We start from the raw sequence: 13,473 nt of genomic DNA on the forward strand, positions 1-13,473 counted from the left end.
AGTAGACATGTTCGCCTACTATTTCCAGTACTTCGCTACCTAATGTAAACTGCTGTTCTTACCCGAGGCTGTCGAACATTACCTTAGTCTTCTGCATATTGATTTTCTAGCCTACCTTTGTACTTTTTCTGTCTAGGTCATCAATCATTATTTGCAGTTCATCCCGCGAGTTGCTTAGCAAGGCAATGTCATCAGCAAATCGCAGGTTACTGAGGTATTCTCTCTCTACCCTTATCCCTAACTGCTCCCATTCTAAGTCTCTGAATACTTCCTCTAAGCAAGCTGTGAATAGTGCTGGGGAGATTGTGTCTCCTTGCCTAACACCTTTCTTTATGGGAATTTCGTTACTTTCTTTATACAGAACTATGGTTGCTGTGCAGCTACTATATATATATCTTCCAGCACTTTCACGTACGGCTCGTCTACCCCCTGATTTCGCAATGCCTGCATCACCGCCGAGCTTTCAACTGAGTCAAATGCTTTTTCGTAATCAATGAATGCTATGTATAAGGGCTGGTTATATTCCGAGCATTTTTCTATCACCTGATTGATGGTATGGATATGATCGATTGTAGAGTACCGTTTCCGAAACCCTGCTTGATCCTTTGCTTGATTGCAGTCTAAGGCTGGCCTGATTCTATTAGCGATTACCTTAGTAAATACCTTATACGTAACAGACAGTAATCTGATTGGTCTGTAATTTCTAAGGTCCCTAGAGTCCCCTTTCTTATGAATGAGGATACTGTTTGCATTCTTCCATGATGCCGGTACCATCGATGACACCAGGCACTAAGTATACAGGGTGGCCAGTTTTTCTAACACGATATCCCCACTGTCCTTCAACAAATCTGTAGTTATCTGATCCTCTCCTGCTGATTTCCGCCTTTTCATAGCTTCTAATGCTTTCTTGACCTCGACCTTCGTCACTGGTGGAATGTCTGACTGTTTTTTCCTACCGCCAATTTCATTACGGTCCTGACTACTTTGGCTACTGTAAAGATGTGTATAGACCTCCTCGGCTACTTTGACTATCTTGTCCATATTCGTGATGACGTTGCCCACCTTGTCCCTTATCGCATACATCCGGTTTTTGCCTATGTCCAATATCCTCTTTACCGCTTTAAGGCTTCCCCGGTTCTTTACAGCATGCTCAATTTTCTCCATGTTATACTTCCTTATATCAGCCAACTTGCGCTTATTTATTAGCTTTGATATCTCGGTCAATTCTATCTGGTCTGTTGGATTGGAAGCTTTCATACTCTGGCGTTTCTTAATCAAATCTTTCGTCACCTTAGGCAGCTTACCGGTATCCTCTCTAACTATCCTACTGCCTACTTCTACTGCGCACTCAGTAATATCTCTGAAATTATTGTTCATTGCTTCTAAGGTAATGTCGCCATCCTCAATATCTATTCTGTAGCGAGACCCTGAACTCTTCTGCCCTCCCCCTCACCGCTAATTCGTTGATGGTTTCTTTCTTACTAACCTGCTGCGTTCCTTCTTCAGATTTAGGCTAAATAGGGACCTCACCATCCTGTGGTCACTGCATCGCAATTTCCCGACTACCTCTACATCTTGCATAATGGCAGGGGTTGAACACAGTATGAAGTCAATTTCATTCTTAGTCTCCCCGTTGGGACTTTTCCATGTCCATTTTCGGTTCTTCCGTTTCCTGAAGAAGGTATTCATGATTCGTAAGTTATTGCGCTCTGCAAACTCAACTAGTAACCGCTTATTAAGCTTAATTGATATGCCCTCACCCTCTCAATAATGCTATACCAGCTATTTCCTTATTGACAAGGAAGCCTACTACTAGTTCTCCTTTCACTGGTGAATCTCTATAGCACAGTATATGCGCTTCTTTCACTACAGTGTATAACGTTTGGGCGCATAACCTCACTAAGACCTATGATACCCCATCATGCCCGCTATTCCTTGAAGAGCACTGCTAAACTAGCCTCAATAGCGGTAAAGTTTGCAAAAAACAGTTGGGCCCTCTCAGATAAAAAGGAAGAAGCAACGAGGAGCCAGTAAAGATAACATATATATCACTATAAAACGTGTGACTTCATCCTGCTTCCCAAGTATTCGTTTGCTTGTAAACGGGTCATATTTTTCTTCTTCCAAGCTTTCAGTGGCTCGGTGTGATGAGCCAGCTTCTTGAAAATCTCGAAACCCTGCGTGAAGTAAACAGGCTGCGAAATGACCCCACGTTGATACAGCACCTCCAAAGTCAGGATGGAAAAATTCCCAATTTAGGAAAGTAACCTTAGGTATTGCTGATGTGGAAGAGAAACGTTTCATTTTAAGATATCAATCAGTTTCAAAGGGACCTGTTTTATTCATTACCCCACTCAGCCCTTATGCATAGTGTGAAGGACTGTATTTGTGAATCTAATTATGAGTTAAGTTTCAGAAATAGTGCAGGAATCCCGGTGGAGTCTTTTCTCGAATTACTTTCGTTTTACCTCAAGTCCACCCATGCTGCTTGGGAAGGCAAAACATACATACAGAAGTCCGGTGTATGTATTGGCTCATGTGTGGCACCTGTTCTCGCAGACATCTTTCTCTGTAGCGTGGACAGATGTCTTGAAGAAAATCTAAATGGCATGTGTTCCCGTGTATTTAGATATGTGGATGATTACCTAGTGTTTGTGGAAGGTGCACGCTTCACAGACAGCGTTGTGAACATTTTAAAGGTCTTCCGAGAATTTGGGAAAGGTCTCGATTTTACTTTTGAGTTGCCAACCGGAGACAATTTGCAGTTTTTAGATTTGCTGATATCCTTCAACCACAGTCATGTTTGCTGGCGCTATCATCCGAGATCAATCAAACCCTTACTACATAACGCCTCAGGCCACTCGAAAGTTGTAAAAAACGGAATTGTTCTTTCTTGTCTGCGTTCAGTCCTTGTAAAATCTTGCATCCACGACATGGTGAAAAGCTTTCATGAACAGGTGAATAGAATAAAGACGTCAGGTTATCCGGACAGCGCAATCAGGTTCGCATGTGATAAACTTATCCGCTGGGTAAAAGGTAACGCACCAAAGAAGTCATCTCACGATATAGCAAAAAAGAAAAAGGTGCTGATACCATACAAGCATCGACTTTCACACAATCTCAGCAACGTGGCCAAGCGCTATGGTGTAAAGGTAATCTTTTCCGCTCCAAATAAGCTCAAGAAAGTGTGTGGCTTAGTAGGCAGAATGATGGCTAATCGGAACGGACAAAACAAAAATAAGAAAAGATCTTAAGTATGCCATGCTTCAGGGTTCATTCCTTGCACAACGGGGGTGGTATACGAGCTGCCAGTTTCCTGTGGAAAGACCTACATTGGTCAGACAGGACGTTGTGTAAATGTACGGCTAAAGGAACACGAAAAATCGCTATCAGGGTCAAAGTCCTCGCATTTGGTTGACCATTGCAAGGGATGTCAAGACTGTAAGCCGTACTGTAAGCCGGAGTGTAAGCCGTTGTGCAAGAAAAAATGTGAGCCCCTTTACGAGAAAGCAGAAATATTGTCAACGCATAAGGAACGACTTCAGCGTGAAATCACGGAGGCTTTTTACATATCAAGACAAGGGAGTACATGCATAAGCGCACCGTCGATTGCTCTAACACAAAAAGAACTTGCATATCTAGACCACACATGGAACTAATATCTCCCGTCGCTTCCTTCACCTTTTTAGGTAAGTCTTGTTTGCTTTCGTGACTATGAGGCTTTTGTGCTTTTGTTTTTACATCTTATGTTAGTCAGTAAGCACCCCCACCAGCTGTATCATGCCCTACACTTTTCCTGTACCTGATGCTATCACCTTTTTTGTGTTTTAGTTTCGCGAGATGGGTATTTATTCCGTGTTTTTCAATAAAAAGTTTAGTTGTGAAAAAGCACTCGTGTTGTGTCCTTCTACTCTTGGTCCTCGTTTTTCGCGCTACCTTGAAAATGAACCAGATTCAACTCGCCCAACTTTCAACCTTACTAACCAATGTTACCATCCGTGACCTCATCACCAAGCTTCTCAAACCTTCAGTGTACTGAGGAGAAGCTCAAGATTTCATTTTCGGTCACGTCATTAGTGTGCGCGCGTTACCTACAGCCTTTGAAAATTTAAATCCTTGAATATCGCGAAATTTTCTAAACATGATGCAGCTGCCCTTTAATGCTGCTAATGAAGAAATGATAATCCCGCGTATATGATCTACAAAAAAGTCATAGCTTACCGAGAAGTGGTACAACACCATTGGTTCCAAATCTTTCACCATGTAACAATGCCTTGGGGTAAAAGGGTGCCTTCGGGTGCAGTTCATGTGGGTGATTTCCGTCTCAACAGCAGCAGCCACGTCATTGCTTTTCCAATATTTCAGCCTGTATTGTCGAAGGACGCCCCTCGGAGGATGGGGTGCATCCCAGGAAAGGAACACGCTGTCTTGCGACAGTTGGTCAGACTCCAAATCTGACGGCGCAGGTGGGGCTGCGTGTGCCAGAAAAATGTTATATTGCAGCTACGAGCATCTGCATTACTTTAACGTCATTTTTATATCATTTCTGGAGTTTCACATAGTACTTTGGGCAACAAATGTGCACTTGCAAATGCATAATGGTCACTTGTAAAGCTCAGATTTCCAAGGAACATGTGTAAGGGGCAGTAACGTTTAGCGCAGATGCGGGTGGCGCTCGCCTATACATAAAAAAATCAAATAATGGGGCGATTTGTTTAACCCACACCAGCTACACCACTGCAGCAAAAATCCATTGTAAGTACAGGAGATTTCCCACAGGTGAAGCTGGTGTAGGTTAAACAAATGGCCCTAATGTAGAGGAAAGCTATAGTGGCGAACACATATCTGCATGCGCCTGGATCATAAAAAAAACAACTTCCATGTCTCAGTGCCCCGCACATATTCCGGAAGTTATAGTTCGCTATGCCGCGACCTCTAAATGTTTATCCCCAGCTTCTTTATATCGCAATAGAAAAGAGAAATGACCGAAGCTACAAATGAAGTGTGCTACTTTCCCAAGATTGATATGTCAGTAAATACTGCTTTCTTTTCTGTGGAGAGCCGTTTCGTTTTGCGTACGTATTGTCATTTTAGCTTGGGACTAGTGATATAATTTTGGCGGTCATCAAATGCACTGAATGTTTGCTTTTTGTTATTTTTGTATAAGAGAGCAGGTCTTAGTGAGGTATTCTTTGGTTACTTTGCCTGCTCACCCTTGGTTTGCATATGCTCTGTGAACCAAAACTCAAAACAAGATGAGACTGGTGCAGAAGCGCGCGCCAATAGTTTAAGTGGCGCCCAGGAAAACTCAATGCGGTCAACATAACATTTCCTACATTTACGTTGAACTCTGATTTAGAGCATGTGCACTGCACGCACTGTCATAAAAGGCTAGAAATGTAGCTTTTTCGCCCGTACTTGATGTTTTCTTAGCCCGGTAAAAGCTATATATCGAATAATGCTACCTCTTCTGAAAAAACGTGTAATTCGTAAATCTTGACATGGCTATGTCATGTTGGGACGGCAACCGCTATAGCGTTAAAAAAAATAAACTGATTACATATCCCTGCAAACCATGTAAATTAAGAACATATAGAACGTTGACTGAGTTTAGGCAGTAAGCGGTTATTTATACGATTTTCTACGGGTTGATTTGCACAGTGCAGACGTGAAGGAGACTTGTTGCGACGCCGTAGCTACCCGAGTCACAATACTGGCGAGGTGTAGCGTTTATATACGTGCAATTTACATAACCCATGTGTGTTGTTTTTTGTAGCATGAGCTACGCGGGTTGGACGGAGTTTCCCGTGTCCTCTGCGCCGACCAAGCTGCCACGCGCAGCTGTGCAGCCGCCGCCCCAGAGGAGAAAGGGTGTGTCGAGCGAGAGAGAGGGAGAGCAACACCACCTAGACGGACTTGCTCCTCAGTGACGTCACTGGGATAGGGCCTCACCAGTTTTTCCGAGGAGCATGAACGTTTCTTTTTTACTGCTCGAGAATAATAGGCGACAGCACAGTTGGCTGCAAACGATTGTTTTTACTCAACTTGAGACGTCAGTGGAGAGACAAGTACAAAACGTTTATTTACATTCCGATTATTGTAACGCTGTTCGTGTTGCGGAATGTTATATACATTTAAAAGTCACCAGCAACTAAGGAACACCTTTTCATTTCCTTGCAAGCGTTGCAGCTTTTCATTTCTTAGCCTTAGCATTTGCATCGGCTACATCATTGTTGAGCTTGCGGCAGATGTTCTTGAGCAGAATATTAGTAGTGCTCCATAACACATGCTTCAACACAAGCTCAACTGTGTCAAAATCTGTGTCAAAATCTAACGAATCTTGATTTGCAAGCAGCTGTAATGTGCGTTCGGTGACTAGACGGCTCCTCAAAAACTCCTTTGCTTGAATACTGGTTCAACGATAACATAGTTGTGGGTAACAGCATTTACAGCAATCAACGCTGGGAAAATGAGGCCACCTCGGTCTATATACTTCACCAAGTGATAATATTTGTGAGCTGGAGAGACTGTGATAGCCTTGTCCATAGTCAATGCTGCACGACATTTTAGTTTAATTTCTTGAGAGTCGCGTAGGCTGCATATCCTGCCACGTACACCAGGTCGGGGATAATGGCTTCTAGTTTTGACAAGGCATCTCTCTTAACTTCAACGTTGCAGTTAGGATGCGGTGTTTCCATCTGCTTTCGCAGATCTTCCCATTGCCCATCGCAGCAGCTATTCGTTCCGCAAGCACTAGCAATTGTGGCAAAGTATCTTGCAGCCGTAATTTAGTTTCGCTCTCGTAAACTTGCCTAATAGAAACATGATGTTGGGATCCAGCGAGTTGCCTGTATTTCCAAGAGCGGTCCTCTAAACTGTCCGTCGGAAACTTGCCGAGTTGGATGGATGAAAGCTGCAGTTCATCGAAATAATACCTGCTGATTTCAACCAGTGCATGGTTTGTTTGATGCAGAGAGACGCATCGGTTTCCTTTGTGAACAATCCTGTCTAGTTTCTTCGCTTTCCGATAATCAAGCCAGTCCAAAATTTTGTAGAGAAAGGCTACCTTCCTGTCATCCTCCCAAAGAAAAACTGGCTCTCTAAATCGGTCATTCGGTCGTTTTTGTTTCGATGGGGTTTTACCATTCACAACCTTTCACCACTTCGCTATAACCTCAATGAAACTCGCGGTATCTTCAGGGAAGAGAAATCTGTGTCTTTCTCCAAGAGCACGAAGCGCTTGTGGCAGGGAATCATTAAAAATATGCAAGGCAAACTTTACATTCTGCCGCTCAAGCCTAGACGGGTACAAGACGTTTCTAGAGAGCGAGTAACCGTACCTCAAAATCTGATCCCAATTCAGCTTGTCTCTCTGATTGTAGCAAACGATGCTGTGCGCAGACAAGGCCGGTTGGAATTTTCATTCAAGTTAGGAAAATCAAAGCATAGTAGGTCATTTTTGTTTTGGTTGAACCAGGTATTTTGGATGCATTTGAGTACATGTACTTAATCAATTACAAAAAAGACAGGTCTTGACGGGTCTGAGGGGTGCGGATATACAATTCCATTTGTTGGCGTCGTTGTAAAATGAGACATTGCCTTTCTGTTCACAGAATGATTGTCACTGACTACACATAAAATTCTGTAGCCAGCATTTCCCAGCCCACATATCACATCTTTCAGTAAGTTGCGCAGTAACACCACATCGGCTCTGTGCACTGGGACGATGTAGGCCATTTCCTCGAAAAAGCATGCGACGCTCTGTATCATGAAGACGAAAGGATTGGTAGCGACTTCCAATGAATTCAGTGCTGTATCTGTTATATCGCCCCGTTTGTAATCAAAATATAATTTAATATAGACTTCATCGACCATCAAGGTAACGAAGCGCTGTCGATCGTCGAGTTCCGAGATCCTCTTTGTAACATAATTCAGGAACGTAGGACCATGATGTTCCACTCTTGGGTTCATACCGAATGACGAACATATCAACCGAATAGTCATAGGGTGGGGCAGGGTGACAAATCTATAGCTGCGGACGTTCTTATATTCGTGTGGTGATACTGTAAAAATAATGCAGCAATAAACCATGAATTCAACGGAATATCGTCTCCGCTCCTTCTTCAAAAAAAGCAGGCTCCGTTGCTCGCTCAAGATTCATATTGCTTCGGCTTTGTCGTCGGCTGGTGTCGTGGAAAACTTGTTCAGCAGCAGATGAATAGTGTCAACGATGTCTTCGTTTCCATTGCCACAATTTGAATTTAAGCCCTTGTCCAAATTCTCAACGTTTTGGAGGAGTTCTATTATTTCTCGTCTTTTTCTGGCTGCACTTGGAGTAGGCAAGGTAGGGCTCAGTCTTGTGAGCGACTTCTTCAGAAAGAACAGTGTGATACTGAAGTCCAATGTTATTAAAATTGAATATTTAATCCACAGAGCTTCGTCCTCTACGATGTGCGCCAACATGAGACGCTCACTGGCCTCAATCGCATGCTAGAACTGAGACTTAAGGCTTCTGACTTCATTAACAAGGTCCCTTAAGGCGGTGATTATGTTCGCTTGCTCGGCACTGCGAAATGTCTGAATTGATTCAGAAATTGCTCTTTGCATTGAAGCAGCTTTCAGACGTATTCGCTTCGCCTCTGGCTCTTCTCTTGATGTCTTTGTGCTTCATAGGTAACTAGGCCAGCCTGGAAATATTGATGGAATTACACCTGGCTCAAGGTGCAGATGCGACAACTCTACACCTTCAGCCAGAGGTTGTTTGTGGGGTTTAACGTCCCAAAGCAACTAGGGCTATGAGAGGCGCTGCAGTGGAGGACTGCAGATATTCGACCACCTCATCATCATCATCATCATCATCATCAGCCTGATTATACCCACTGCAGGGCGAAGGCCTCTCCTATATTTCTCCACTTAACCCGGTTCTCTGCTAGCTGCATCCACTTGACCCCTGCGAACTTCTTAATCTCATCCGCCCACCTAACTTTCTGCCGCCCCCTGCTACGCTTTCCTTCCCTTGGAATCCAGTTTGTTACACCCTAAGCGACCATCTGTTATCCTCTCTTCGCACTACATGTCCTGCCCATGTTCATTTCTTCTTCTTAATTTCTACTAGAATGTCGGTAACTTGAGGTATTTCTCTGACCCACTCTGCACGCTTTCTATCTCTTAATGTTACCCCTACCATTTTTCGTTCCATAGCCCTCTGGGTTGTCCTCAACTTAAGTAGAACTCTCTTGGTTAGCCTCCACATTCCAGCCCCATAGGTGAGTACAGGCAAGATGCAACTGTTGTATACTTTCCTCTTGAGCGATACCGGTAAGCTGCTAGTCATAATCTGCGAGTGCTTGCCAAATGCACTCCATCCTAATCTTATTCTTCTTGTTATTTCCGTTTCATGGTCCGGATCTGCGGTTACTACCTCTCCTAGGTAGACATCTTCGCCTACTAATTCCAGTATTTCGCTACCTAATGTAAACTGCTGTTCCTTCCCGAGGCTGTTGAACATTACCTTAGTCTTCTGCATATTGATTTTCAAGCCTACGTTTCTACTTTTCCTGTCTAGGTCATCAATCATTATTTGCAGTTCATCCCCCGAGTTGCTTAGCAAGGCAATGTCATCAGCAAATCGCAGACTACTGAGGTATTCTCCCTCTACCCTTATCCCTAACTGCTCCCATTCCAAGTCTCTGAATACTTCCTCTAAGCAAGCTGTGAATAGTACTGGGGAGATTGTGTCTCCTTGCCTAACACCTTTCTTTATAGGAATTTTGTTACTTTCTTTATGCAGAACTATGGTTGCTGTGCAGCCACTATATACATCTTCCAGCATTTTCACGTACGGCTTCGACCACCTGGGGCTCTTTAATGTGCACTGACATCGCACAGCGCACGGGCGACTAGCTTTTCGCCTCCACCGAAAAGCGGCCGCCGCGGCCGGGATTCGATCCCGATTCGAACACGCAACCACTGCGCCACCCCTGCGGGGTGTCAACTCTGCTGTCGTCCCTCGACCAGTAGGATCGTCGACATATGACGTCTCTCGCACGTTATTCATCTGAGAGATGAATAACAAAAATGTTATTCATATCTCCCCCTGGAATGCTTAGAAGGGACAACGTTTTTCTGTGGAGTGGCACGTATCCATGATTGCTGCAGCACTTTACCTTGCGGGAACTTAAACATATGAACCTATGGTCCCGCTTTATAGTTACTTCGGCACTGAGGCACACAACATTCGTACGGTATTTTTGCGCTAATGTAGAAGCATCATCACAGAACTAGCGCAAAGAAAAAGAATTACGAGGGACTTTAGCGACGAAAGTAGTGAAAGGCGAACGCCTGGGAAATCCTATCTTGTCTAGTGTTCCTTGACCGCGCGCTTGAACGCGCGCTAGGGAACGCCCATCCAAACGCACAGTGTGTCAGAGTGTGTGTGACAGATACTGCGCCTTTCCTCCAGAAGCCTGATCTTGTCTAGCATACGTGACACATACTGCCCCTTTGCTCCAGAAGTCTCATCTTGTCTAGCATTCCTGCCATATGCAAGCCCACACTTGAACGCGCGCTAGGGAAAGCCCATCCAAACGCACACTGTGTCAGAGAGTGCGTGACAGATACCGCGCCTTTCCTCCAGAAGTCTGATCTTGTCTAGCATACCTAACACATACTGCCCCTTTGCTCCAGAAGTCTCATCTTGTCTAGCATTCCTGCCATATGCAATCCCACACTTGAACGCGCGCAAGGGAACGCCCATCCAAACGCACACTGTGTCAGAAAGTGTGTGACAGATACTGCGCCTTTCCTCCAGAAGTCTGATCTTGTCTAGCATACGTGACACACACTGCCCCTTTGCTCCAGAAGTCTCAACTTGTCTAGCATTCCTGCCATATGCAATCCCACACTTGAACGCGCGCTAGGGAACGCCCATCCAAACGCACTCTGTGTCAGAGAGTGTGTGACAGATACTGCGCCTTTCCTCCAGAAGTCTGATCTTGTCTAGCATACCTGACACATACTGCCCCTTTGCTCCAGAAGTCTCATCTTGTGTAGCATTCCTGCCATATGCAATCCCACACTTGAACGCGCGCTAGGGAACACCCATCCAAACGCACACTGTGTCAGAGAGTGTGTGACAGATACTGCGCCTTTCCTCCATTAGTCTGATCTCGTCTGGCATACGTGACACATACTGCCCCTTTGTTCCAGAAGTCTCATCTTGTGTAGCATTCCTGCCATATGCAATCCCACACTTGAACGCGCGCTAGGGAACGCCCATCCAAACGCACAGTGTGTCAGAGTGTGTGTGACAGATACTGCGCCTTTCCTCCAGAAGCCTGATCTTGTCTAGCATACGTGACACATACTGCCCCTTTGCTCCAGAAGTCTCATCTTGTCTAGCATTCCTGCCATATGCAAGCCCACACTTGAACGCGCGCTAGGGAAAGCCCATCCAAACGCACACTGTGTCAGAGAGTGTGTGACAGATACCGCGCCTTTCCTCCAGAAGTCTGATCTTGTCTAGCATACCTAACACATACTGCCCCTTTGCTCCAGAAGTCTCATCTTGTCTAGCATTCCTGCCATATGCAATCCCACACTTGAACGCGCGCAAGGGAACGCCCATCCAAACGCACACTGTGTCAGAAAGTGTGTGACAGATACTGCGCCTTTCCTCCAGAAGTCTGATCTTGTCTAGCATACGTGACACACACTGCCCCTTTGCTCCAGAAGTCTCAACTTGTCTAGCATTCCTGCCATATGCAATCCCACACTTGAACGCGCGCTAGGGAACGCCCATCCAAACGCACTCTGTGTCAGAGAGTGTGTGACAGATACTGCGCCTTTCCTCCAGAAGTCTGATCTTGTCTAGCATACCTGACACATACTGCCCCTTTGCTCCAGAAGTCTCATCTTGTGTAGCATTCCTGCCATATGCAATCCCACACTTGAACGCGCGCTAGGGAACACCCATCCAAACGCACACTGTGTCAGAGAGTGTGTGACAGATACTGCGCCTTTCCTCCATTAGTCTGATCTCGTCTGGCATACGTGACACATACTGCCCCTTTGTTCCAGAAGTCTCATCTTGTGTAGCATTCCTGCCATATGCAATCCCACACTTGAACGCGCGCTAGGGAACGCCCATCCAAACGCACACTGTGTCAGAGAGTGTGTGACAGATACTGCGCCTTTCCTCCAAAAGTCTGATCTTGTCTAGCATACGTGACACATACTGCCCTTTTGCTCCAGAAGTCTCATCTTGTGTAGCATTCCTGCCATATGCAATCCCACACTTGAACGCGCGCTAGGGAACGCCCATCCAAACGCACACTGTGTCAGAGAGTGTGTGACAGATACTGCGCCTTTCCTCCAGAAGTCTGACCTCGTCTAGCATACGTGACACATACTGCCTCTTTGCTCCAGAAGTCTCATCTTGTCTAGCATTCCTGCCATATGCAATCCCACACTCGAACGCGCACTAGGGAACGCCCATCCAAACGCACTCTGTGTCAGAGAATGTGTGACAGATACTGCGTCTTTCCTCCAGAAGTCTGATCTTGTCTAGCATACTTGACACATACTGCCCCTTTTCTCCAGAAGTCTCATCTTGTGTAGCATTCCTGCCATATGCAATCCCACACTTGAACGCGCGCTAGGGAACGCCCATCCAAACGCACAGTGTGTCAGAGAGTGTGTGACAGATACTGCGCCTTTCCTCCAGAAGTCTGATCTTGTCTAGCATACATTACACATACTGCCCCTTTGCTCCAGAAGTCTCATCTTGTGTAGCATTCCTGCCATATGCAATCCCACACTTGAACGCGCGCTAGGGAACACCCATCCAAACGCACACTGTGTCAGAGAGTGTGTGACAGATACTGCGCCTTTCCTCCAGAGCTGATCTTGTCTAGCATACGTGACACATACTGCCCCTTTGCTCCAGAAGTCTCATCTTGTCTAGCATTCCTGCCATATGCAATCCCACATTTGAACGCGCGCTAGGGAACGCCCATCCAAATGCACTGTGTCAGAGAGTGTGGGACAGATACTGCGCCTTTCCTCCAGAAGTCTGATCTTGTCTAGCATACGTGACACATACTGCCCCTTTGCTCCAGAAGTCTCATCTTGTCTAGCATTCCTGCCATATGCAATCCCACACTTGAACGCGCGCTAGGGAATGCCCATCCAAACGCACACTGTGTCACAGAAGGTGTGACAGATACTGAGCCTTTCTTCCAGGAGTCTCATCTTGTTTAGCGTTCCGGCCATCTGCAATCCCACACTCGAACGCGCGTGCCTGTCCGTGTTGTCTTCCTTCCGTCCTTGTCCAAGTCGCGCTGTTCTTCAGAAAATGGCCCACCAACTCGCCCAAGCATCAGTTATAACGCCAAGGAACGCCACGCCACCGGAGCGATGGCGTACCATCCAAACGCACAATGTCGGAAAAATTGACAGATACTGCTCCTTTCC

At 45.6% G+C, this 13,473-nt stretch overlaps 1 protein-coding gene across 5 annotated transcripts in view; it reads right to left on the reverse strand.

The window, feature by feature from the left end:
* Positions 1-13,473, reverse strand: part of LOC146180432 (receptor-type tyrosine-protein phosphatase T-like) — a 680,195-nt gene that overhangs the window by 255,670 nt on the left and 411,052 nt on the right. For all 5 annotated transcript variants that reach the window (XM_084576027.1, XM_084576026.1, XM_084576025.1 and 2 more), the window contains one exon: positions 4,222-4,472. In XM_084576027.1, coding sequence (XP_084432153.1) covers positions 4,222-4,472 — 251 coding nt within the window. The remainder of the gene's footprint in view (positions 1-4,221; positions 4,473-13,473) is intronic.

This window comes from Amblyomma maculatum, chromosome 8, assembly GCF_055883805.1.
Source record: "Amblyomma maculatum isolate TAMU_Amacu chromosome 8, ASM5588380v1, whole genome shotgun sequence".
NCBI lineage: Eukaryota > Metazoa > Arthropoda > Arachnida > Ixodida > Ixodidae > Amblyomma > Amblyomma maculatum.